Genomic DNA, 27,814 nt, shown 5'->3' with positions numbered 1-27,814 from the left:
TTGTTCAAATTTTGATAGGACTCACCCATTTGCTCCAAACTTGGGAGCCTTTCTTGCATTCTTATGCGAATTATTTTTTATTAAATTTTATTTTTTATATTAATTACAGTTTATTCGGTTTGTATTAGCAAAATGGAGACTTTCCCAACTTTTAGGAATATACTTTTAAGGCTCCAGAAATGTGTGGGAATGTTTTTAATAGATGAACTCGTGAGTTATTATGTCATATATAGTATTTTTTTAATCCTTCATCTCACAGGATTTTTATTTTTTGATAAGAAGCACATTGTTCCAGTCCATCAAGCCAGGAGACCTTTGATGAAATGCAATATACTTGTGCATTTTTGAAAGAGTAAAATGATAAAAATAACCATAAGCCAGAGGAAGACATTGAAGTCACTCCTGATGAGACCTGATAGACTAGGATCAGAAGGAATGCGAGGAAGACCTCCCCTATCATTGGACTTGGGGAGGAGCATGGGTGGAGAAGGGGAAGGGAGAGTGGGATTAGGAGGGAAGGAGGGAGGGAGCTACAGGGGGGATACAAAGTGAATAAATGGAATTAGTAAAAATAAAAATTAAAAAATATAAAAATAACTATAAGCAAAAAGTATTGAACCATTTAGATATTATCTTACTTAGTTCTTTGACAATGAACTATGTGTTAATACTCTTCTCATAGGAGAATTGAGTTCTAGGGAGGGTTAGGGACTTGCCTAATGTTGACCACCTGGGAGCTAGAATATGAACCCCACTTCTGATTATAGAGGCAGTCACATAGGAACTGCCTTTCAGGAGAGAGGGACCAAACATTTACAAGGTCTAGAACCCTGTAATTTAAAATGCCTTATTTAATTGACTTGAAAAAGAAATCAATATAAACTGTATAGTCTCACACTCTGACAAACACAAACACACAAAATTTTACATTTATTTATCTATTTAAAAATGCTGTATAATCTCCTACTTCTTCCCCTCATAATTGCCAACTCAGGGCTTTTGATATGAGTGCGGGGGTTAGCTGAGGAGACATTAATTATAAGGTCTCTTTATAAAGCCCCTGCTTTTTGCAGGGTGTCATTAGGCTGGTCTGCTGGGCCATCAGAGCAGGCTGATGGCTTCTGATTTGGAAGGACTCTCTTTGCTGCTGGGAGACCTGGGGCAGAGCAGTGAACTCTTCCCACTCTGCTATTAATTAGAGTTAATAACAGCAATGATACAAGCCCCATTTCCTGCTGTCCTGTCTTGTTACAGGTAATGGTGGATGCGCTTGCAACCACAAACAGTGATTTCTACAGTAATGATCTATCATGGTTCACCCAACAGAAAAGAAGTTTTCCCGGGTCCTTCCTGTTTTGCTGCAGGTAGAGGACTCCTTTGACAACAGTGGTTTTTCTGGAATGGTCTCACCACTAGACAAAGATCACATGTTACTTTCTACCTCCATTTTGTTTTGGGCAGCTAATATCTCTTCCGAATATCTCTTACCTTAATCAGTAGCTTTTCAGAGATTGCTGCCATTGTCTTTTGCTTCAAGTGCTAAATTTGACACTTGTTAAGTTCAAAGCCTCATCACTATTTTTGCACAAGGCAGTCTAGTATTCTGCTTTTGATCTGCAAAAATGTGTTTGTTTCTTCCGTCTATTAGATTAGGATCTATTTATCCCTACTGCCACCCCAAACATAACATGGTCAGATAAGCTATTTCTAGCACATAGAAGTAAGACAGTGTATTTTTCCATTCACACATCCCTGCAAGGCAAGGTAGTTGTTTAGCTTGCTTGTTTGTTTTTTAAGGGAGAATTTTCATTTGTCGGCATGACCCAGTGAAGGAATGCTACTTTTAGATCTTATTCACACAACCTGTGCATTGTTATTAAAAGCAGTCTGGAATCATTGCAGGTAGCCAAGGAAAGGTAGCTCTCTTTACCACTGTGTAGATCAGGTTTTTCATGGAGCCTACTTCCATGTCCTTATCAAAGTTCCAAAAATGTAAAGTTTCTTTCTGCATTAAATATAATACAGGTGTCTTGTACCATTCCCCATGGAAATATATGGTATGTATATATGTATGTTTCTGTATCCATATAGGGGTCCCATTAATGCTAATCATCTAAGAAAGAATGGGTATACATAGAGCTTCATTAGGCTGACAGTGTTTCAATATTGGCCATCAAAATCGGTTTCAAAATGGGGTGCATCCTGAAGAACTGTTCTTCTATTCAGGTGCCCCTGAAGGCAGCAAAATAACTCTGTTAAGCAAACTCAGACTCTAAGGCCAAGATCTGCTTTGATGTCCCTGACTTGGAGTATGCAACCTGGAGCTAAATGATGGCATGATTGAACTAGATGTTCGGGCCAGTAAAAATCAGGCTTGAAGAAAATAATCTTTGGGGCAAGCATTAGACCAGTGGGGCCCCATCATAACGATAGGCTAGTGTTACCATCTAGGTTTTATCCTGAACATGAGCTCATTCTTGTGTCTTCTTTGTTTGTTTCTGTTCACTGAGCAGAATATTAATTAACCCTGGGAACCACCTTAAGATCCAAGAAGGTACTTTAGGATTTTTCATCGCAAGTGATGCCAAAGAAGTTAAAAGGTAAGCGTTTTTTCACCTTCCTTCCTTTCTGATCCAGCCACAAAAACTTTGATCTACCAAGGCCCATGTGCTTCCATATGTCCAAGGCTCTAACTCTGGAACTATTGCAGCTGCTTCCTTGGCTATGTCTTCCCGCAGTCAGAATCGGGAAAACCTAGTTACCCACTCCCTCATCTTACAAGGAAGGAAACCGAGGCCTGGAAAGTAGAAGTGGCTTCAGGTCACTCTGATTCTTGCCTGCTCTGAATGGGATCTACAGGACATCTGGACCCTTGTCTGAGGTTACTTTCTTACTAGTGTCTGGGTAAACGTCCTTGTATATTACAGATCTCCTGCTGTAAGTGCCAAGTAGAATTTCCAATAGTTTGGATTAATTTCAGATGGAACATTAAACTTCCCCTATTGGTGTTTGCAACTTTCTAAGCAGTGGCTAAAATTTGAACCTCTCTGGGTTTGGTGTGAGGCTGACACCAGGCTCAGCGTCTCATGAAATTTTTATTAGTGTCTTTATTCCTGTTTAAGTTGCTTAGGGAATCATAGGACTTTGCATATCAGTATAGACTCTTCTTAAATATGACTCTATTCTGCCCTCTGCAAAACTTTTGCTCTCAGAAAATATGAAACAAGTAAGCCCGACAGGTCACTCAGCTAAACAGTTGTGTTACATCTTTTAAGTAAATACTGATGATGATGGTTGGCAATTCTCTATGGAGTCCCATTGTCTTCCAATGAGTTCCCATTCATGGCCAGGCCTTTGCTAGGTGTGTGTTTTATTCCTTATGCTAATCCTCTAAAATAACCCTGGAATAAAAGTCAGTCTAAAAAAATGCTTAGAACTTTGGCTTTCTTATCTGTAAAAGGCCAACACACCCTATGAGAGCCTACTGTGCACCATTGTCAATCACTGCTTTGGATACTAATGGGTTTCTTTGTGTTTATGACATCATCCAGTCACCTGTAGCCCTACAAGTTTCTTATTTTTTTAACTTATTTATTTTTATGTGAATTTGTGGTTTTTCTATATGGATGTCTGTGTGAGGCTGTTGGATCCCTTGGAGCTGGAGTTAGAAACAGTTGTGAGCTGCCCTGTGGGTGCTGGGAATTGAACCAAGGTCCTGTGGAAGAACAGCCAGTGCTCCTAACTGCTAAGCCATCACTTTATAAGTTTCTTTTTTGTCTAGGAAGGAACTAAAGCATGGCCTGGTTGACCAGTTTGTGCAGTCATAGTGCTAATGAGAAATAACAGAATGTATTTGCAAAGTCTTGCTATGCCGATCTTTATTTGACAAACAATGATGTTTGACAAAGTCAGGCTTTTCTTTCTTCCCATTCGACTATAGTAAATGGGCCAGGCTGGCTTTAAAAGCTTCCAGGGGAAAGAACACATGGGGTTGAGAAAGTTTTTTTTTTTAAATAACTGAGCTCTCCAATAATAATTTACTTCTGGAAATTGGAGGATGATTGACATTGTTAAATCCAGATGCACCTCTATCTGGTATCCTGAGACCGGAATTCATCAGGACTATCCTACATGGAAGTTCAGATGAGAAAAGAAAGTGGAGTGTCTTGGTGAGCTGCACCTCCAGGGGCTCTGGAATAGTTCTGTCCTTATCCAGATATGAAGTGCAAAAGCCTGAAGCAGCATCTCAGCTTTAAGCACAGTAGACTGGGTACACAGCTAACCATACATCAGGCACACCTCCCAAACAGCAAATTCAACCTGAGCTCCCATTTGTGTAATTCTGTTTCCTATTGCCTCTTTCACTAATGAATGTCACAAATACCAGGCAGTCCAGGAAACAAATTAAGTCCTATATTAGGGAATGTAATATGTCTCGTTTCCATGCTTTATGATATTCACAAATACATGCTGACACCATCAGCTACAACTCTAGCCTGTAATTTTCCATGGTGTGTGATGTGTCAGAGCAAATACTGTCTGTTAGGGGATTTCAACTGGATGAAAAGTGCAGAAAACTGCAAGAAGGATGTTGGAAATTTGAATGAAACTAAACAAGTTTTGAAAAAAAAATGGAAAATTAGATTATGATGCTCTCTTGTTGGGTTTTTACCCTCTGCTGTGGCTGCAAAAACAAAACAAAACAAAAAAAGACATACAAGAGAAGTTAGTGGAGTCTGAATTGTGTGAAGTTCAAGGTGCAATGCTTAGACAAAGAGAGGTGAACCCATCCAATTGCATAAAGAGGTTACTTTGAGATGAGTTTGATCATATGTTTTTATTTACTGTCCCTAAATATTTCCCTTCTTAAATAACTTTAGAATGCAGTACAGTGGCTCTCTTACCTCTCTTAAAGATGCATATTTTGTTTGAGTCATAATTAAAAATGATTGGTTGCTGAGTTAATAAAAGTTGTTTACTTTTATGTTAAAATTTCGACTTCTGGTTTCTTTTAAAAACATGGAATACTCCAAACTGGGAAGCATTCGCTAATTAATCAACTAATTAATTAGTTAATTAATTAATTTTATTTATTTATCAGATATCTACACATTGGCTAATGTTTGGGAGGTTCCAGTAAGACCCACTTCTAAATTTGGCACCATTAAGCTATTTTCAAAGCATTACCTATAGCCAGTGACTGTTTTAGATCAAGGAGTCTTAATAATGGGGCTTCCCTAAGAAAACCATTGTCTTGAACAGACCTATTTGCTGTTCTGAAGTTCACATTCTATAAAAGAGAGAATTTCAGTGTTTTAGAAAATTCAAAAGAAAAGAAAGAGTTTCAATTGGGTGTTGGTAAAGGCTGCACTTCCAAGAAGGTGGCATCTAAACATAAATAGAAATGAAGGGAAGTTGTCTTTTATGCAAAGAGCAGAAGGGAAAAGGAGATAATGGTGATTTCATTGTCTGTAGACAACCTGACACAGCTTGGCCTGGAGAGTACCAGAGGATGGAAATGGTGAGAGGTCAGAGGGAAGGTTGCATCTGGTTCTTTGGACACTTACAAAGAGGATGGCTTCGTTATAGAATAAAATGTAAATGCTTTGGATGTAGTTGAGGTGTGATCAGACCTATGTTCTCAAAGGTCACTCTCCATGCCTCTGATGGGGCAGGAGAGGAGGGAAGATATTCAAAGATATTCAAATAATGTAGGGAGGTGCTGGCCATTTATGGAGGAAGAGGAGACGGAGGAGGCACGTGACGCCCATGTAGACTACTCTGGGTAACCTATAATGTGCACTCCTGAACTGCATAGACGTGAAGGAGGAGTAGGAACCAAGATTGAAGCCTAGACCTGGGGCATGAAGCATGAGAATGATAGTGATAATGATCCCTCTTGCTGAGATGGAGAAAAAACTAGAGGAAAATGGAGGTAGGGAGAAATGAAGAATTCTATCTGGGCTTGAATGGAAGATTGGTCCTAAACATACCATAGTATCATCATAAAGGCAGGTCAACCCAAGAGTCTGGAGTTCTAGAGAAAAGAGAGCTGGATATATCAATATGGGCCCACATCAGTAGGGCAGAATAGATGACCCACTTAAGTGGGAAATAAGAGCAAAAGTTTGTAAAGGGGGACATATAAGCTTGTGGACAGCAAGACTATCAAAGTCAATGAGAGACAGCAAAGCATCTGACAGGCAGCTGCAGATGAGAACAGCTTTCAGCGTGGAAGTGCAGGGACAAAGAGAAAAAGGCTTGGTGGAAGCTTGGGAGAGTAGAGGCAGTGGCGTAGGACTGACAGCTGCTCAGTGGGAGCTCTGCATTCCAGTGAAAAAAGTTTCTGCTGCCAGTCTACAGCCTACCAGAAAGCAAACTCATCCTTTCCCGCCTCCAGTTGCCTGCCTACTTTTCCTAGCTAAGCGCAGCAGAACAGAGGACAAGGAGACCCTAAGGCTAGCCTAACAGGATGGGGAGGGGGTCTTTCTGTTGGTGTGTGAGCTGAGGGGAAAAAGAGAATGGTAGGGTTTGAATTTTTGTTTTGTTTTGTTTTGAATGAAAAGACAAGCACCAGAAGAACAGAGAAAACACCAAGAGTGGGGAAAGGCCCCTGTAATCTCTAGTCATGGCTTTAAACCAAGATCAGTGGGGTTTTGTTCTCAGTATCACTGAGTTTACAAGGGTAACTATAAAGGAAGGACATTGCCAGGAGAATGTGATGAAGGCTTCCATGGGCGGGGCAGCTCCCAAAGAATGGCCACTTGTGCAAAAAATCGTCTTGAAGTTTAAAGAATCTGCCTCCTTCATCTGTAGCAGATGTCTTCATGTCATCATGAATACCTTTAGTCCTTGGCTCATCTCCCTCATTAGCCTCCTCAGTGTGACTGAAACAACTATTTAGCTAAGTGAAAGGAGCTAGGCACAGCAGGACAAGCACTGCACAGTATCACTTATATGTGAAACCTTAAAAATTCAAGTTCATAGAAGTACAGGATAGAATGCTGGTTACTAAATGCTGGGTCAGGGGCATCTGGGGAGATGAGGGTCAAGGGACATAAAACATTAATTTAAGCAAGAGGATAAATGTAAGAGATCACTGCACAATGTCATGACTATAGTTCGTTTAAAATAGGTTATTTTTGCAATTACTTATTTCTTTGTGTTGAATAGATGTGAAAATTTAATCACCTTGAAGGAAGGTGAGAGAACAGCTTTTCTCCTTCTACCACATGGGACTCAGGGATCAAACTCAAGTTGTCAGTTTTGGCATCCAGTGCTGTTACCTGCTGAGCCATCTCCCTGGCCCATAGGTTGTTGTTTTAAAAACAATGTATTGTATTCATGCAAATTGCTTTTAGCAATTTTTCTTTTAGGGTACATTTTAAATGGTCTCCCTTCACATACAAAGTAACAAGTAGTTGAAAGAATGCGTTTTTTTTTTGTTTTGTTTTGTTTTTGCTTGGTTTAGCCATTCTATAACCTACACATACTTCAAAACATCACATTGTATTTCACAAATATATATAGTTTTGTCAGTTAAAATCAAATGTTAGATATAAAGAATTGAGCTTTAGTTCATTCAGGTTCATCTCTCCATCTCTTCAGAGGAACATATTCAAGACTTTTGACTCCTGGATTTGAATCCAGACTCTGCTAGTTAATAGGCCAGTTAATCTCTCCCTGTCTTAGTTCCTTATCTGTAAAGTGGAGGTAATAATTAAGCCTCTTTCAAAGGGTTGTTTGAAGACCAAATATATTAATGCTTTTTAAATGTTTAGAGCAATGCTAGACCTATAGTTTGTGCCCCCTTAAGTGTTAGCTATTAGTGTTGTGGCATCATTATTACCCATGAGAGCATCTAATGGGGAAGAAGTTGGCCAGAGGAAGTGGATATGAACTTACTTGCCCCAAGTAAGTGGACGCTTCTTCTTGTCCCTCCTGTTTCAAGGCAGGTGACCATCTATTGATTTCCTAACCAAAGTGCTGTACAGGGCAAACAGCTGCTCATTCCGTTTTTGCAAAGATGATGACATCTGACATTTTAAAAAATGCTGAAGGAGCCCCTTGAATTGAAGGAGCATTGGACTTGATGTAGAATTTAAACCCTGTAGAAAACATAAAAGAACCTAGAATTGTGTTTATTTCTTTGGCCTCCATCGAGAAATAGTCCTGTTTATTTCTGGCACTCAATTTCATGTTGGGAGTGGTAAAGGCGTTAAGCCCAGGATTTTGTTAGTTCCTGGATCCAGAGGGCTGGAAGGTTGTTCCAGTAAATTTTATTACCTCCCAAGTACAGATGCGTCTCTACTTATGATGGGGTTACATCCCAATTAACGATCATAATCTGAAAAGAGCTTTTGCCAGAAATGCTTGCAACCTACCGAAGCTCAGACCTTCGCCCAGACTGCCTAATATGGTCAAGCACTTCCCATCAGCCTATAACTGGGTGGAACTGTCTAACAAAAAGCATGTTTAATATAGTCACAAAAAGCTGAGTATCTCCTGTCACTTATTGACTGACTCCCATGCCGAAATTAATAGCAGAGTGCTTGTATGCCCGTGCTTCTGTAGCATCTCAACTTGGAAAGGCATAGCACAGCCATCCAGGTCCCCATGTTATTCCTTTTGACACTGATGTTGAGTTGTGCTCAGATCATTTTAGTTCTTCTCATTCAAATCATCTTTGGCACAACCAGTTCATTTTAGCTTCCCAGACTGACACTTAAGTCAGATTAGGGGATGTTGTTATTGTTGATTACCTCTTCTTGGGGCTCATTCAACCCAACCATTCCACACCCCATTCCAATCCGGTATCCAGCTGAGTCAGACTCCATGGAGAGAACAAAACTCTATCTATTGTATATGCTTGGACAAGACACAGTGGGAATGGATCTAGCCAGCTTTGGAATAAAGTGGGCTTTTAATATCAGGAGAGAGTTTGATAGGAACTACTGCATTAGTTGTCTTTATAGTCCCTCCTACCTCCACTGACTCTCAGCCATCTCTGGATAATAAAGAAAGGTACTTTTGAAATAACAAAGGTATAGTTATTTTTGATTGAATGTTGTCATCCTTTTTCCCCTTTAATATATATTTGACTAGACCATTAGGATTTCAGAATTTTATTTAAATTACACTCCAAAGACTTAGGGATGATTGCCCATGTATTCCAAAGACCAGTACTCAGTGCTCTTCTTAGAAATGACAGTCACAGACCTGGTATGTCACACCAACAAGACCTTTCCACCCCATTTCTTTGCAAATGAAAGTTTATAAAAAGAAGCACCAACTCCAATCACAGAATCCTGCGTTTGAAATGAATGGTCTTACAACAAACATTTCTGTCTGCAAATGTCTAAACTTTTCAAAAGATGAAAGGAAATTAGAGCTGGCATGTTTCATTAATTTGGCACCACCTCGGGGAAACATGGTACTCATTTTACTTGGGTGGATTATGAGATGTGTCAGTTTTTCCATTCTCTTTCTCCAGGGCATTTTTTTACTGCAAGGCCTGTCATGATGACGTCACAGATCCCAAAAGAATTAAGAAATGTGGCTGCAGGCGGCGTAAGTAGTGTTTCTTTCTCCCTCCCCTCATACTCTCCTTCCTCTTCCCTCAATTCCTTTTTCCTTCTCCTTTACTTATTAGAGGAACATCAAACACCAAGTGTTCTCTTGAATATGTTTATTCTATACTTCACCCAGCAGTTTAAAGAAATATGAAACAAATAGCTGTCCTTGCTTTGAGCAGAAGATGAAAATAAATGAGTCAGTGCCCAGGTGGGAATCTAGTACCTACTGCTCCCTTCTCTAGATGTAGACATCTCTGGCCTACAGAGTGAAGCATCATGGGTAAAATGGAGGATACCTTTAACTGTGGAAGTGGGAATGCTTTTTATATAAGAATTTCCAGTATCATAGGTGGTCCCTATATAAACATTACATATAGTCCTAGAAGGAACACATTCTCAAAATAAAAGGAGTGGACTACCTTTCAGTTGGAATTCTTGTAAGGTTCACACTTCAATCACCCTAAGGACCAAACTAGTGGCCATCATCCACCAATGTCCTAAAGGCTGTCCCCAAGTGCATTGCTTTATGGGGCGAACTGGACAGGGCTCAAAAGCTTACAGTATAATCTGTCTCAATTGTTTTCAACCACAGCTTTCCTATTGACCCTCAGTTGTGACTCAAGAACACTGGCTGATGATCTCCACAGATACCATGCTATAAACTGGTCTTTGCTTTGGGGAGGCCCAACCTTTTGCAGCAATTAGACCATACAGCCCAATATACATTGTTCTGAACCCTAGAGAAAAAATGAATGCAATGATACTCTCCCTTCCCTGGTGACTTGAGGTTCTAAAAGCTCCTCATGTTGGCTGCTTTAGTCCTAACCATAATCCAGTACCATTAGCAGGCATATATTTAATCTTGTTAAAGAAACAATGACCCTTCCAAGTTTAGCGAGAGGCTGAAATTGCTGAGAGCCATGCAGCCAGCATTCATACATTCAAGACCTATGAGACCTCTCTTAGTGCTATGTTCTCAGCGTCCTGGTTTTTCAAGCAGGGGGAAGGATAACCTTAGCTTAAATGAGGGTCAAGAGGGTCACGAAAGTTCACCCTTATAAAACAGATACATTCTTCCAAGCATAAACTGGTCAAACCTGGGGTACGCCGCCCAAGGGTCCTGTCACTGTGCTGCTTGAGGGACACGTGTTAGGCCCGTAAGATGTAAAGATGGTGCTGCCGAACATTGATTGATAATTTGGTCTCTTGGGAAATACCAATGGGCAGTCTTTGGTCTAGAGGAGTTTCTGTGGACATCCTCTCAGACTCCCTTCTGCACACCAGCTGAGGCCAGCTTGTTAACATACATGGTTTGCTTCCCCAAACTCTGTTACCATACTCAGAAGAATTTCCTGATTCTTTCAACCCTCAAAAAAGAGCAGCATCTGAATGAGTTTAAGGTAAAGAAGAAAGGCCACCATCTTGTCAACCCCCAGGCTCTAGACATCACCCACTCTTCTCACCATGTACCTGGGAATTTTGAAACACAGCAGGCATCGTCACAGTCATTTCTATCAAAAGGACTATGTCATCCTGAGAATAGAAGTGGACAAGAAAGAACTCCAAAGCAAGCTCTCCATAGTAAGAAATTCTCAGAGTGGTGATGGGGGCAAAATGGGTAGGAGAATGTTGAAGTCAATAATCCATGGAAGCATGTTTTTATAAGCAAATTAATCCCTGGGGAGCCTTAGTGAAGTGGCAAGACTCTGGGCTACTAATTGAGCAGCCATTCACATGCTTTTGAATAACCTATTCATACAGGGTCTCTTCTTGGTGCCAGTGATGGAATGGTGTATAAGGTCCCTTCCAAACCTTCCATCTAGCGTATCATGTTATCAAATATATAAATTCATAGATAGCCACATGCTAAGAAAAGAGAAAAAGACTATCTGAGGATGTGAGGGTTCTTCTAGGATGACTACTGCTTCATAGCTTGGCAGCTCCATTGGGAGATGATAGTGGAAGTGAGATGCACTGGTAGGAAAAGCAAGGGAATTGGCTTAGCATCAGAAAGCCATTTTCTTTAGAGGGTGAATGGGGTCTATGGCATTGGGGAGAGAGAGGTACAAAGTGAGATCATACAAGAAGTCAGAGATGGTGCCAGGAAGCTGGATTTTAGTCCTATGCCCAAAAGATACCAGGTGATTTCGAGAAAGCAGATAGCATCACCAGGTCTCAATTTAAAAAATCTCCTTTGTGGCTGGATGCGGGATTCACTCAGGAAGACAGAATGGAAGAGAAAATACAAGGAGAGAACTTCTCTGATTCACTCTCCCTGTAATTAGAATCTCCTTCATAGGACGCCATAGTACCTTATAGCATACCCCTTTTAAAGTTCTTACAAATAAGGGCTTGACTTCCCTATCTTTATTCCAGTTAGGCAAACAACAGTGAACTTTTAGTTCCATTTTGTTGTGAAAAGCACACAATTATTTACAATAACTTTATTCCCTTTATTTCCCTTACAGTAGGTTAAGCTGGTGAAATGTATGATCTCCCATCATGCACAGCACAATTGCTGCAAAAGGATTGCTTCTGCCAAGCTACTGTTAAGTGTGACAAGGCCATGGGCTGTGTGGTTAATATTTGATAATAATCAGAATTGTCTAAATGTTGTTATTCCCAATTAAAAGGCCATATCCTGGAGGGCAGGATGCAGATATGTATGGCTGGGTTAGAATAAAATGAATAATTAAATATGAACCTTCTTCATGTAGGTCAGGCATTGAAGAAATCAGAGAAGATATGTTTTCCTGCAAAGAAACTTAAATAAGAAATACTTAGCATTGTTAATAGCATATGGAGAAATGCTAAGCCACTGGCCAGGCATTTTTTTGGTGTTCAAAACTGGAAAGGACAGTTGACCCACCCAGTTATTCATCCAAACCTATTAGTGCAGCAATTAATAATTCATCATGGTATGATACAACTTCATGAGAACAAAACTAATGACAGTCTCCAGACTCTGTTACTAACCTTCCTGCCCCTACCCAGTTTCTATTTCCTAGTCCCTCCCTACCCTCTTCCTTACTTCTCGTTCAGTAACCTTCAATGTTTCATGTCCTCTATCAAAGACATATGGAGTACGGACATTCCATTTGTGGAGACCCTGTGGTGGTAGTATAGTTTAACCTCTGCATTTCTTTCCCTGTCTTCATAGCGCTCCATCCATCCAGGAAGCAAGTCCAACCCAGATGTCTAGCCAAGGAGCAAGCACTCAGATGCAACCATTTACTCATTTTCTTTTTCTGTGTCGCAAACCTTGTCTAATGATTTATTCTTTCCCTCCTGCCCTCTCAAATGTAGTCAAGGGTAGACTCCTAGGGGACAAGTCATGTCTAGATTGATGTGTGTGAAGGAATTTCCTTTAATTTATAATCATTGACATATCTTTGATTTATTTTGTTTCCTCTTTGCTGCCTTGGAATACGGCCCCTACTCTATTTTAACTGCACCCTGGTAGTAATCTATTGTGAGTAAATGGGTTCCTAGCAGCCCAGAGTCTAGTTCTCCTGCTCTTTCTCTAGATGAGATACTTTTTGTTCTGTACGATTTTAGTTTCATTTTCCTTTTGGTATTTGTGTTGCATGTAGCAGTGACATCATGCCCCGACTCGCTCATGCCCCTACACAGTCCTTGTAGAGTAGCCAGGAGCTGGAGAGTGCCCAGAGCCCACTCTCCACGCATCCACCCATCCCCCAGCCTCCTGTAAGCTCTGGACATAGTCTTATTTTTCCATTCGAAAATAAGACCCTGACAACAGTATGTTTCTCTTGAAGGCCTTTCCTTAGGACTTTTAAGGGACACTGATTATGCTGGAGTAATTACCACTCTAGCTTTAGATGCTTTCTCCATTGGGGTCATGGTCATGCTTGCCTTTGATAAACTATACTTGTTTTCCCCTGCTATGGAGCTTGAATTCCTCTCCTGAAGGAAAAACATAGGCTACATATATATTCCTGAGTTGTGATATATATATGATATGCACCAGTAGTTTATATGTAAAAATGTGTATTTTTATATATAATCATAAAGATATTCCATAGAGAGAGGAATGCATTGATCACATTATATATGCCTCTCTGTACAAGAAGGTGCTTGCTGGAGATTTAATTGAATACTCCTTTGAGACTGTAAGTATCTGCCTTCCTGGAGACCAGTGGTAATTATTTCCTTGAGTCTATGAACTTTTCTTGCTTTCAAATACAACTTCTCCTTTTGCCAATACACAGAGGTTCCTGTGTAGTTTCTCTGGAATGTTAGACATCATGGAGAATCCATGTGCTTATTTCAGGAAGAAAAAAAAACCTGTTAGTTAATTCAAGGATAATACTATTTTCCATCAATGAGCCATGTAGGAATCTTAAAAAGTTTCTAGACCTCTCTAGGTTACTCAAGGCATAGGGTCCTCATCTTCAACCAGATGTGGTTTCTAAGGCCAATATTTCTATATGTGACCTACAGCTATAGTGCTTTTCTGGATACCAGGCTACAGCTTTGGGTCTTGGCTTACTAACACAAGACTCCATGGAAACAGAAAGGAGACCCAGTCTACAACCCATTGAGTTCATTGGCTCTGGAATATGGAGTTGTTTCAGTGCCCAGGCCTCTCATATTCCTTTGCAGAAGAAGAAGCAAGTTTACCACCTGAGTTCTGGTAGTCTTCATTGTTTGGAAATTTTATAATGTTCTGGGTAATGCCAAAACAAAACAAAACAAAAATGACCTTCTTCAATACAGCACACAGTTCTACCCAAATTGGCTCTGCAGAAGTATGGGAAAGCATTACTTCTACACTCTCAGAACTTCATACTCTAGCACTCTTTGAGAACTAGAGGGCTACTTATGCCAATCAACACACAGATCCAGTGACAAGCTGTCCCACATTTCCCAGCTCCAGAGAGATTGTTGTGAGCAGAATCAGCCAGCTGAGTGTATGCTCCAGGTGGCTTTAAGCTCTGTCCTTCCCTTTTTCTGAATGTGAAAAGCCATGTGTAAGACTTTTGTTTTTCTCCAGAAGGTAACAGGAGGAAGTGTGTTAAGTGAAGACATCATTTCTCATCTACAGGATTTGAAAGAACCTGTGATTCCTAGCGTTACATCTAACAATATACCTCAAACAAAAACCTCAGTGGGTTTTTCTTCTGTAGAGGGTTTTGCATATAATTTTGGTTGCTACTGAGCCCTTGAAGAATAGCTTTAAACATTGTGCTAAGAAACAATGCTTCCCTTCGTTGAACTGATTTAAAAAGTGAGGCTGTGATCTGAGAAGTGTGACTTAATTTAATGGCCTTTTTCTTGCTTTCTTTCTTTCACACTGGTCTCCTCTTACATTTGCTCCCTTGGAGACCTAAATTATTTTTCCTCTAACAGCTGGAAACCTCCATCTGGGCTTCTTGAGCAAGGCTGCTTTTCCTCTCCCTTCCAATCCACCCCCCAAATTAAGATTCTGCAATTGTAACTTGGCTGGCCACTTGGTTTCTGATGCTGGAGGCAGATGGTACTACAGACAGCATGGGCTGCAACCCTTCCTTCCATTCCAGACTTGACTCAGAAGGGCCAACCAGCAGAGGACCTAAGGCCTGACACCTGATTGTATCAGTGTGTCCCAAGGAAAAAGAAGTGACGGTGCTACATCTGCAGCAGGTTTAATTTCTCATCATCGTGGACTTCAAAATAGAGGAAAAGTTGTGCAAGTGTGTCTGAGAAAGCTTTCCATTTTAAACATTCAAGAGTAAACAGATAGCTTTGATGATTTCCATTAAATACTACTAGGAAGTCATAATGGAAATATTGGCTGAATATTCATTTTATTGTGAAGAAAAGCACATAAAAGCTTTCTTCTGAAGTGATGAGACTGCTCAAACATAGATTTTTTTTTTTTTTTAGAGGAAGGTGAGACCCAAGATCAGATTCTTGGCACTGACATGACCTCTTCAAGTCATTGGTACTGGTCCAAGAACAAGAACATTTTGTGGGCCAAAGAGAAAACGAAGTCCCAGGAGGCTTATATTTCTTCTTTCCCAGACTTAAGTTGGCCTTTGGGGGCAATTCACAGAGCATAAACTTCCAAGAACCCCAAGACAGAGTGACAAGTAGCCACGCCATTTGTACCTTCAGGGATGCACTCTTGCCCAGTTCCTCTCTCAAGAGGCTACAGCAAAGCTGCTTCGTGGAGACCCATCAGCAAGTTCAGTAAAACCAATGTGCTTGCAAGTGACCACTGTGACTGCCCTAGCATCCTCTTCCAGGAACCTTCATCCACTTGTCCTCATTGCCCCTAAACATCCACACATTGGAGCAGCCATTGAATTAAAATAGCACCACAAGCATGTCAATGCTTAGGGACAGCAAGGCCCACTTCTCCTTCCAGCAAGATCTCCATCACTCCTCCTTAATGAGTTGCTCTCCCACAGTGATCCACTAGATGTCCTCACAGACCTACTTTGCTTTGCCTTCACACTATAGCGAACCTTTTTTTTTTTTTTCCTTGTGACTAAAAAGAGCAATGGATGGCTGCTAAGAAAGGAACTCAGCAAACACCAATGGAGAGGAGACACTTTTATGACCAGGAGTAGATGAGAAACGTGTTTTAAATAGATACTGAAATGTTCCAAGTAGGTTGTGAAACTCAACCTCAGAGGTTTTAAGTGCCTTTCTGATACATGAAATGAATCATCTAACCTGAATTGGCTGTAGAAAAGAAAACAGTCACCAAGAAGGTTCTGGGAATCTGTAATTCACTGAAACCAAAGCAAAGGGTTAGGGATCTGTGGAGTTGGGGAAGGTGATGGAGAATTAACTCCCAAGGTAGGAAGTCTGTGATATACTACCTGTATAATTTTATTTTATAACCCAAGAATAGAATGCCCACACTTTCTGGAACACCTGCCCCAAGGGATGCAGATCTTAGGTCTTCATTGCTGACCTTGTCCATGAGTAATAATGGCCCAGAGGAAAATCTTTTAACTGTGAATCCATCCCTTAGGCCTGGTGGATCACTCCTTTGGGATGGAAGGTCAGAATCACCCCTCCCTTCTTAGAAAATGGACCCAGAAGTATATAGGCAACAACATACCTGACTGGAGTGGTGGGGAAAAGGACACACTCTTAACTGGCCATCTTTACTCTAGATGTTGTAGTTCATGAAGGTTTGTCAATATGTGGGGCTCAATCATTTTTAATTGTTTGTGTCTTATGTCTGAGCCTCATGTTGATCATTCTTGCTGCTGCTGTGTGTGTTTCTCTCTCTGTGTGTGTGTGTGTGTGTGTGTGTGTGTGTGTGCGTGTGTGTGTGTGTGTAGGCTCTTTGTCTTTTGAGATTTTTCTTTTGCATTTGGGGAGAGTGTGAAATGACTGGGGAAGAGTGACGAGTAATAGCATGTTTCCTGTTTTATGCATATGCCGCTTTGGAATGTGACTGCTCATAATTAACAGTTAATCTTCTTATAGCAAATGGGTTTCTGCTGCCTCGGTTACCAGTTGCAGCCTGTTACTGCATGCTAACAATATGAAATTTTACAACAGTGCATGGTCTCCAGAACAGCCAACCGTGACAGTTGCAAACAGTCCCTGAAAGCCACTGGTTTGATGTCATGCTCCTTTCTGAACCTTTTGGAAGTGGGAGGCTTCCACTGCCCTTGTGATGGGTTGACCTCTATGGGAAAAAAAAAGATTCCTAAGTTACCTATTACCCTTCCATATATATAAGTATATGTATATATATATGAACTTTCTTTCCCCATAAATGTGTCACATTCTATTACCATGCATGAACCCGAAATGGCAGTCTGAAAATGAAAACCAGGGACTGTTGCTAATGAGAAACATCGCATTTTTGAGTTTGATGAGATTCTCTGCTACAGCATTTGATTTAAAAAAGAAAAAAAACTTTCAAAATAATTTATGTACAGTGAAACAACAAACAAACAAAATGAAACAAAATCATCTCCACTTTTCTCCTTTTTTGTAAGTAACAAGTCAATATGTCCAGCTAAAGTGTTAAGAAAGAAAAAGCAAGAGATTGGTTTTTCCGTGTTGTATACCAGATCTGGATTAGATTCAGCTAAATTCATTTTCATGTCTTCTACTGAAGATTTTTGTTCTCCCATTTTTGACTTTAGCCACTGTTGTTGATTGGGGTGGCCTGGACATTGGCAACATGCCTGCCAGTTCCTCTGACTCAAATGCTATAGCAGATTTTTGCTTTTAATTTTTTGGTAAAAAGCTAAGCTCAAAAGAATAACATACTGCAAGTTGAACAGCACTGGGGTTGCATGTTAATCTGAAGAGCAGCCTTAGTTAAGATGCAAAAGGACCACGTCACTGGGACCGTGAGCCTGTTCACAGGAATGGAGATGCCACTGGAGGCCTCTCATTCATCTCCCCCCAGTGCCTGCTCTCCACATCCATAATGTTCCCCTTGCTTGACAAGCCCACTGTATGGCAAGTCATGAAGGTCTTAGAACAGGGCTTGACCCATTTGGGAGATTGAACCCCTTTCCTGGTGACACTAACATCCAAAGAGGGAGAAACAGAAGCTATATTTTAAGAGGACTGTTCCCTACAGAGGAAATGAGAGAGAGAGTGTGTAGAGGAAGGGTGGGTGTGGAGACAAAGCCACCCTGGTCAAGTTCAGGGCTTGGCTGTGATGCTTGAAAGATCTGTAAGTTCTTCTGCTGCCCTATGCGAGGAGGAGGGGGGTTCCTGCCAAGTGAGAAGGAAACATGTTTGTTTGCCTGTTGTACCATCAAAATGAAGTACAATGGCTTCTCTTGTACTGAAATATAAATTGACCACAGGGTAAACAGGAAACAATGGGGGACATTAACAAAGTTTGCGCATCGGTATTTGAAGTATTTGAGGTGGCTACTGGGTCAGTAGCTAACCTTCACACTATGCTAGGGTCTTAAAAGAACCACTGAGGGTTCCCGAAAATGCCAGTAAGATATTTCACATGGCAAATATTTCATGTGTTTAATGTTTCTTGGCTGATGTTTTCTGCATAAGGAAAATAGTATGCTCAAATCAGTAGTATGCTTAAGCCTTCTGATTTTCCGGTGGGCAGGGAGGAAAAGGCAGCTCTCATGGATGATACACCCACAAATAGCTAAAAGCATTCCAAGAGACCAACATCTCACTTTGCTTTGGGTGATTTTTTTTTTTTTTTTTAATTTGTGAACTTCCTTTATGCAGCGTTAGCCTTGAGTAGCGGCATTTCTTATATGGACAGATTTGGATATTTGTTCTGTCAAGAGTAAATTTAAATTCCTGTAGCTATCATGTAAACTCACTCCCAGGAAGTTCAGCAAAAGCATCCTCACATCTGATATTAACATGTAATCGTTTCACATTTAATTTGATGGGAGCTTGTCCCAGGCTCTGCCTAATGCCCAGAAATGATGGAAATGAGAAAGCCTACATAGAGATACGTTTGCATCCTACAAAAACCAGTTATTGTATCAAATAAGCAATTCATTTAACTGATTGGCTGTATGTCTCTTTTGTCCTCCTGCGTTAATTGTGCCAGGGGGTGAATGGTGATTGCATTTTTTTTGCTGTCTGTAATTTGCTCTTTTTTTTTCATCCAAGAACTGGGATGTGTTCAGCCATGCCTTCTTCCTGTGGTCACCGCTCCATCGAGGGGACAAAAATAATATGCAACAGCCTTGGGGGACGATAAAGGCAATTTATATTTTCACTGCTTTTTTGATGTACAACCAAACTGTCACCAACAATCACTGCATTTTTTTCTGGGTCAAGACTGTTAACATGAACTAAGACCTGTGTTCAATCCTCCAGTGCCCTTCCAGCTGCCTTGCTGTATGTGACCTTGCCATTAACTGCTGATCTTCCTCTCCTCCCATCCAACTACATGGTTATAGCCAAGATGTCCATCTACAAGAGAATGAGACGAGCATGTTGTTTTGATTGCGGACGTTCTGAGCGTGACTGCTCGTGCATGTCAGGCCGTGTGCGTGGTAACGTGGACACCCTTGAGAGAGCCTTCCCGCTTTCTTCTGTCTCTGTTAATGATTGCTCCACCAGTTTCCGTGCCTGTAAGTTTAACCTCAACACACACAGTTCCATGTCTGTGCTTGTCTGTGGTATCGGCCCTGTCTTGTGTTGTGCCCTGTGATCCTGTGAGTCTTCTGAGCTAGTGTGTTGCCTTCCTACTGTGGTCCTGTATGTGATGACATGCCACCTATGTAACTGTGTATGTGATGAGAAGGCTTTCCCTTCTGACCTTTGTGCTTCTTATGATAGTGAACAAGACTGGCATGTGACAGCCGTTGATAGCCTTCCTCTCTCTTGTCTAAATAGATGAAAATAGAAAGTAAAGAGTCATGACAGCAAGCACTGTTTTAGTAGAAGATATGTAAAAAGGCACAAATTTGGGCTTAGAAGTGACTATTAATTGGGGCGGATCAAAAGAATAGAGAAAAGGAATAGGGAGAAAAGGCTTGCTAGCAGCTAAAAATACAATATCATCTAGATGCCGATGTTTGCATATATGAACCTACCTACCTACCTACATATATACATATATAAACAAATACATGCACACACACACATACACACACACATATAATTTTGTCCTGTGTATTTCTCACCTGAGTCTCATTACTCAGTACCAGATGTCTTCAGTTCTTTAAGAGAATATTTATTTTTAAATATGCCAACTTCCATAGACTGCTAATTTCTAGTGCTTCTTTTCAAAAAGTTAGTTTGTTCAAAGGAGGCTCCTGAGACACTCATTAACATCTCATATTTCCCCAACAATTTAGTCCCACTTAACCAAGGCATTGTGCAGCAGTCATGAATCTAAATAACAAAGATTTAAATCCTGAATCTCCAGGATTTTCTTCCCTTTATAGCTTAGGCCTTTGTCACTGCCAGGCTTCTCCCTGTGCAAGAAGCTGTAACAGTCATGTGTTTGACAGCTGCTCAGTCTGATGAACCAAATTCCTGTGATCACCCTCATTCCTGCTTTCATTTGGCTGGCACAGTTGGTAGGTGATGTTACGGAACGCTTTGGCTTGAAATATTAAGATGTCCACTGGCAGAAGAGCTTGAATTCTGCATGAGGACCTGGATGCTCTTGAAATATGAACTCTTGTTTATGACAGCATAGGAAAGAAGAGATGATGATTCTCTCGCTGCTTGCTTCATCCATTTCTCTTTAAGGGACCCAGCACAGTTCTTGGTGCTACATTGGCCTTCTATGCATTTCCTCTTCTAAATAATCAAAAGTGCTTGAGCTTCTTTTTCTTGTGGTGGTTCACACTTACCACAAGGAAGAGGAACATTTAGTTTTTGAGCACATGACAATTGCACATGGGCAAGTCACCAGTGTCTGTGTTGAAGATAGTCCTAACACGGTATACTTGTGACCACAGGGGCTATCTAGCAGGAGAGAGTACTAATTTCACTGGATAGAGTGTGCGGCCATGACGGGTGCTGACATTCAAAGCCAACATTCAGTTTAAGTCTGAAGTCTGTAAGCTGTGTGTTGAAGGCATTTAGAAGCTAGTTCTGAGACCAGGGAGTCATCTTCTCTGATCCACAATGCATTGCTTCTTGAGATGTGCTGATGGACCAAACTGACTTAAAAGTTGACTTAATGGGGGTACTGAGTGGTATTATGGGCTGCGCCAACCATATTGGCCTAAAATTTTAGAAAGGACTTTTGGATTGATTTGGTTTAGTTTTAATTTGTTTTTACAGATGCTCAGTTTAAGTCTATATCCTTTTATTTTTTTCCTGCAAGAATTTTTTTTCTTATTCATATGCTATGTAGCCTAGGTGACCCATGTTACAACTATACAAAGAACTTGCCTATATGTCCAACATGACCTCCGGTTCAAACACAAGCTGGTTAGGAAGAAAATGGGGTAAGCTGTGGTGGCACCCCTGGGACACATCTCTGTGACTGGCAGTCCTCTTCGGCCTACGGCATAACTTCTTTTCTTAAGTAACTGCTACTCTCTAAAACCTTGGCCACAGACTTGGTGGAAAAATTAAGGAGCCAATCTGGCTCTGGGCTAAGGTCCTGTGGTCATGTCTTGGCACACTGGCCATCTGCTGCAATCACAGTAAAAATCTGTGTCCCCGTTTGAGGCTCATGGTGTCCATTGTGTGCAATTTCCATCTTTCTTAAGAAAACCTATAATTAGAGGGATTTCTTGGCTCCGCAATTTAATCCAGACGTTGATGGAGGCCAGGAGAAGAAAATCTTGGGGTGAGAATATCCCATCCTCTCAGAAAGATCCTGTTCACAATACTGCCATCCTTCCTGCCCCTCCATTACCAACCCCCACTGTGAAAGACAACAGGATTCAGGCCTTAAATGGTATTGACAGCACTAGTGGTGGCTTGCCTTCTCTGTTTCACCGTCTTCACTTCATCACACAAAGGCAGATTTCATCCGACCCTGTGTGAGACCACTCACCTTTGACCACTAATAATAAGTTAGAAAAATCCATTCCAACTTGAACCCTTTTTAGTCCCATGTCAGCCCTTCTTCTTCAATTAAAAAAAATACTTCTGTCTGCTGAATCACCCTGGCAGAGTGCCACAGCAATGTCCGGGCACCCCACTCGGGTGGTGGCTTGGGGGGTGTCTGTTTGACAGAGTAAATTGACTCTTAGAGCAGTGGTGAGAGTGGGCTTTTCATTAAATATGAGCAGACGTGAAATGGAGAGGGTTTCACAATTAGAAATGGCAGGAGAAGGGCCCTGGAATCAAAGTGAGGTCACATGGGCAGATCAGATTACTTCTCTTACATTCTTTAGTTGTTCTGAAGATCATTTTAAATTAGTGTCAGCAGAACCATGATGGGTTTTGCCCTTTGTCTTTTACATCAGGGCTGTATTGTTTCCCAAGACACTCATTAAAGGTCATTACATTATTATGGAGCTTGCTTTGGTCGCCTGGTTTCCAGTTGAGCCAGTTGTGTTTCGGAGACTGCCTAATTCTCTCCTCTCTTGCCTTGTCTTTCCCTCTGTGCATTTTTTTTTTAACTTATAAAGGAAAGGATTTCCGTTTTAAGGGACTTTCAATTGAAACACAAAGCCCCATTACATGTTTTCTGAAGTGGAAAGGGAAGTAGCTGTTTCCCAGAGGTGGTAATAATATATTAAAAGTGTTCACAAGGTTTTGAAGACCTGTCTTCTAGGTGCTGTTTGACACAACTAACAACTCTCCTTGGAGGCATGGCTTGCGACCGAGGACCAGTCCTTGTGAAGGCTGGTGCTAGGAGACCACTTGTCTTCTGTTGCCCTCACAAGGAGATGGGGGCCAAGCCATGGATATAAGACCTTCGGAGAGGACAGGCTAATTTTATAAAGATTTTTGTTTTTAAGTGTCAGGAGCCTGGGGAGATAGCTCAGTTGGACCTGCTGTGCGAGCACGAGAATCTGAGAATCTTGAGTTCGGATCCCCAGAACCCACTTTAAAAGCCAGGCGTGGGGGTTCATGACCGTAACTCCGCACTTACTGTAGGCTAATGGGTAAAAACACAGGCAAATTCCTGAGCCTCATTGTCATTCAGCCTAGCCAAATTAATTATCTTCAGATTTAATGAGAGACCCTGTCTCACTCATACATACCCCTCACACCAACCACTCACCCACACCCCACATAAAAAATAAAAATAAAAACTAGGATAAATACTGACCATAGAGGGTACATAGGCAGAATTGTTCAATATTTAAATCTAGGCTGAGTATTCATTATTACAGTCTAGAACAGGGCTCAACACTGAAATCTAGAATTAGTGTTCAGTATTAAAGTTTAGAATTACAGCATTATTTTCTGATTATGTAGATTTTATTTGTATTTCAGATGGTCTTGGCAGTATGTCAGCTCCCTTCAAAGATACCAGGATTGTGAGCATTTAACTTCTCTACAAGTCTCTGTTCTAGTACAGAAAAAAGAATGTCTCTCATAACAAAATCTCACATACATCAATACTGATGTAGGTTCTAATCAGTTCTGCTCTGTCTAATATAACTTTGTGGAGTGGACATTTTCTCTCTGTGGAAGTTTATTCTTATTCCAGTCTTGCCTGGTGTCTGGTTGCTAAGTATAATAGAAAGGGACAATTAAAATTATGATGTAGTGACAGTGAAAGGCCCTATTGATCTGGACCTGCCTGGACCTGCCTGACATGATTCCGGTGACAGTCTGTCAGTAATGCTGCTATAAGCAAATTAATCAAGCAGGAAAAGAAAAGCTGGCCTTTGGGTTTGCACTGGGAACTAGGGTTAGCTTAAGCACACCTGTGATCCCTCTGGCCACCTTTCACCCACCAGTCATTTACCTGCAAAGTTCCACAGAACATGAGAAAACTACTGAAGCTAACTTTAAATTGTGCATGACTTTTGCATCATGTGTATGTGTGTATGCACATTGGGTAGAGAAAGATGTTTTCCTTCAGGAAATGTGTTACCTGATGCACAGTTGTCAGCTTCTGGAGTCAGTAATGTTTGAGGCAGAAACCAACCTTTGTGAGGAACTTCCTTGGAAAATAACTCCTAAAATTGATTGTCTGCAAAGAACACCAAACAAAGCTCAGTGCTCACCCAGTATGTGATGTTGGTATTTGCAAGTCCAACCTCAGGGGAAGTAGCTGATTTGCAGTAAGAGATCCACTTTGCCCCCAGACAGGTTGTTGAATCCCTTAAAGCAAATAATGTATGGCAGTGCACTGTGTTCAGATGGAAGGGAATGTCACAGTAGGCAAAGTAGTCAGAGTTTTAAAGGACATCCTTTGACAGGAGACAGAGACAGGAAGTAAAAAGGCCAGAATGAGGGAAGAAGAAAGGGCCCTTTCTATGTACCCTGTCACTTAGACTCTTTGCTTTCTGGGAGCTCTGTGCTATAATAAATGACTCTGGCCCTTTAAAGACAAATGAAGAAATACCACATGTACACCAGACAGAGGTCCTTATGCAAGGTGACATGGAAATTATATTTGCTTTTTTTTTTTTTTTTTTTAAATTTTAAGGCAGTGGCTGGCTGTTGGGATACTGGCCTTGACAGCTCTTACCAGAAAGCAAAGGATTCTTCTTACCTCCATGGTGGAAGACAGATGTAGCTAGCTAGTGCTTCATTCCTCCTTCTCCTCCTCCTCCACTATAGTGGGCGAAAGATGCCAGGGCCAGCCTGCTCCTCATTTGAACCTTCTTGTCAAGGCACCGCCTTCAGCCCAAATCCTGACCTTTATTTGATGAAATAAACTGCTGATGAACAAGCAGAGGTTGAATTAGAACAGGCTTGGAGCAAATGTCAAGTCTATCTCTCTCCCTCCTACCTACACCAGGAGCATGGATTAGACCAAGTCTGTAGTTTGCAGTGCCTTAGGCTTTATGGGTCTGGGGAGACATAACTTATTAACAAAGAGTTATTAAATTTTTATCAATTTTACAACACAATGTAAATGCCTCCTATGAATCTACATTGTATTCATTATCATTTAAAACGTTAATTAAGTCAAAGTTGGATTTAATTTCTCTCTAAATGGGCCTCTGGGAAGAGGCTTTTAGAGACATCTGTGGGAGCATGCAGCTATGGAGCCAGGAATCCCCCAGCCTCCATTCAGGATACCTCCTTCTCCAGTTGATTGCTATGACGTGTCTGTGGCTAATTTGTCGTGATGTGACTGGGCATTATCTCAATTTAGCATTAGACCAACAGTTGTATAAAGCCAGCCAGGAGACACTGTGGGCTGCTACACAGGCTTCTAGGCATCCTTCTGTTAGATACCACCCACAGGGGAACCAGCAGTCTATGTGTGGCACCTCTGTTCTCCATCACACACTGAGAGGCTCCTTCCTTATACGGTGCCTATCATTTTAGCTGTTTAGTTTATCATCTGAGATAAGCACTTATCATCTGGCTTGGTACAATTAGGATATTTTCTGTGGCACTTGTAGTAAAGATGTTCATCTTTGGCATCTTTGATTCCACCCAAGCCCAGAAGTACAGAGTAGCTGAATAGACAGGTCATGTTTGTTGACAAGAAAAGGCATAGGGAAATTTGGTGAGAATTTCCTTTCCCAATTTGAAACGACAATGGTGCCCTTACTTTATGTGAGCATGGACCCACATATCTTTAATTCTGTACGTAACAGGACTAGGCTTGTTAATATGATACTAGGGCATGGCTACTTGGTTAACTTGGATCATTGTTAGGATTAGACAATACTGTCTCCATGTTGCTATATACAAGGTACTCTGCCAAGAGAGCAAGATTGAGCAGGTCTGTTTTTTAATTTAAAATGTATATGGTCTTTGTTTCCTGCCTTGCAGATGCTACTGCAGCCGACAGATACCAATTTGCCTCTGTCACAGGTAGTTGGCACTCACTGCTGGCTGCTGCAGCTGTAAACTGAGGCATCTGTAAAGCACCTCATTTGTATAGTTTCAATCATTTCATAAGGAAGCAGTGGTAAAGCTGGGCTTTTGAAAACATGTTGGTATGGTATGGTATGGGAAAGTTGAGGCACTTAGATCTTTTCACTACTGAATAAAGTCAATTCATCTCTGTAGGGATGAAAAGGAGATACAGATGGCAGTGATGAAAATAGATGTGGGCAATGTTAGAGCTCCTTGCAAGGCAAGTGGCCACCCATAAGTCTTGGGATTCATTCTTTAGAGTTTGCGGAGAGGAGAAAGGAAGGGTAAAATAGGCTTTGGTAGAGACCAAGCCAAGAGTGCTATTCTTCATTTGCAGTGCAATAGGAAGTAACTAAGACGTCTGTAGGCATATTTTTATCTATTTTATTTGATTTTTATATCTACCACCCTTCTCTACCCCAATCCTTCCCAACATCCCAACATTAGGTAAGAAAGACAGAAGGTTAGTGGGGAAAGGAGGGGGTGGTTGATATCTTTTTAGAATACTTCCTGCTGTTTAGGGGTGTTGAGTTCCTTGGAGCAAGTCCAATCTTTTTCTTATCAGGCTATCTCTAATTTCTTCTTATTATCTCTTTTCTCATGACCACTCACTTGACAAACTAGCAACAACAGCAGCAGGATCAGAAACCAGCAGGAGAAAGAGTCATGCCTCTTCTCTTGGGGTTCTGGTCTTTTTATATCCTCTCTAGAGTCCCCAGAATTAAACTATCTTCAGCTGGCAGAATATCAGCCCTGCTAGAGCACGCATGGGGCAAATAGTCAGCTGCTATTGACAATCTAAAGCAGCCCCATTTCCCACACCTGGGATTAAAACAAAAACATGTTTACATAACATAACTGGATTCTTAAAAGAAACCAGAACTCTCACTACAGATGTCAGATCATGGAAATGAACCAACAGGGGCACAGTAGTGGCTTCCATAAGAGACAACTGAGAAACCCTCCCACTCCAAACAAGAGAAGGGGAAAGCCCAGGGACTCTAACGGGAAGAGGGAAAGTGGTATTCTAAGGAGGCTCTGAAAGGGGAGGTTTTGTAGAGAGCCAGCAGGTTCAGATGAAGGCCATTATCCAAATACTAGTTCAATAAGTTGTAGTCTCTTTAAAAACAACCAAATTGATGGCTCTGGAGCAGTTGAATTCCATTTATTAGTGAAATTTCTTAAGCCTGATTCTCCCCAACTGACTAGTAGCCCTTGGTGTTCCTATTTGAGCTTTTTGGAGTTTTCTTTCTGATAGGGCATTTATTTAACTTTGGCAAGGACTGGAGGCCTACCTGGCCCTACTCCATCTATTTCCTTTTCTTACCCAGCATTTCTTCCTCCACATACCATTCTCTCCAGTTGAATAAACCTTGAGCTTGTTGAAGGTGACAGAGGTGGGCAGCTCAAAGGCTGATGTGACAGTATTGGCTCAGGCAGAGCAGCGGACAAATGGGGCCACCAGCTGGGCCACATGACCAACCCCTAAGGGTCCTGGCTGCAGCTGCATGTGGTAGCTTCAGTTCCAGATCATGGAAATTATTTTTGAAAATCTCCTAGTATGGCAGGGAGGCTTTTCTCCTCCCATCTTTCTCTGGGAGACAGCATGTCTCCTTACATCTTCAGAGGGGAAAATAATAAGCACTTCACATCCTGTTCACTGAAAATCCACTGCAGTTTTCAACCACTTGCCCTACTCCAGTGGAAATACAAAACACATTTCCCTCAGCAGTACTGCCACACAAAATCCTGGACAGCATGTGACGTTTCTAAGGATCATGGCACAATTTTCTTTTCCATTTTATTTCTTTGTGCATAAGACCTTTTTTTTTCTGTGT

General features: G+C 41.2%; 1 protein-coding gene across 28 annotated transcripts in view; it reads left to right on the top strand.

Moving 5' to 3' along the window:
• Nucleotides 1–27,814, top strand: part of Kcnma1 (potassium calcium-activated channel subfamily M alpha 1) — a 695,343-nt gene that overhangs the window by 548,975 nt on the left and 118,554 nt on the right. For 23 of the 28 annotated variants that reach the window (XM_060382122.1, XM_060382121.1, XM_060382116.1 and 20 more), the window contains 2 exons: nucleotides 2,514–2,600; nucleotides 9,494–9,570. In XM_060382122.1, coding sequence (XP_060238105.1) covers nucleotides 2,514–2,600; nucleotides 9,494–9,570 — 164 coding nt within the window. Of the gene's footprint in view, nucleotides 1–2,513; nucleotides 2,601–9,493; nucleotides 9,571–13,038; nucleotides 13,048–19,459; nucleotides 19,634–27,814 lie in introns of all 28 variants that reach the window. The other 5 variants (XM_060382142.1, XM_060382141.1, XM_060382145.1 and 2 more) reach the window with 3 other exon arrangements.

This window comes from Meriones unguiculatus, chromosome 4 (assembly GCF_030254825.1).
Source record: "Meriones unguiculatus strain TT.TT164.6M chromosome 4, Bangor_MerUng_6.1, whole genome shotgun sequence".
NCBI lineage: Eukaryota > Metazoa > Chordata > Mammalia > Rodentia > Muridae > Meriones > Meriones unguiculatus.
This window is presented reverse-complemented; position numbering and strand designations above follow the sequence as displayed.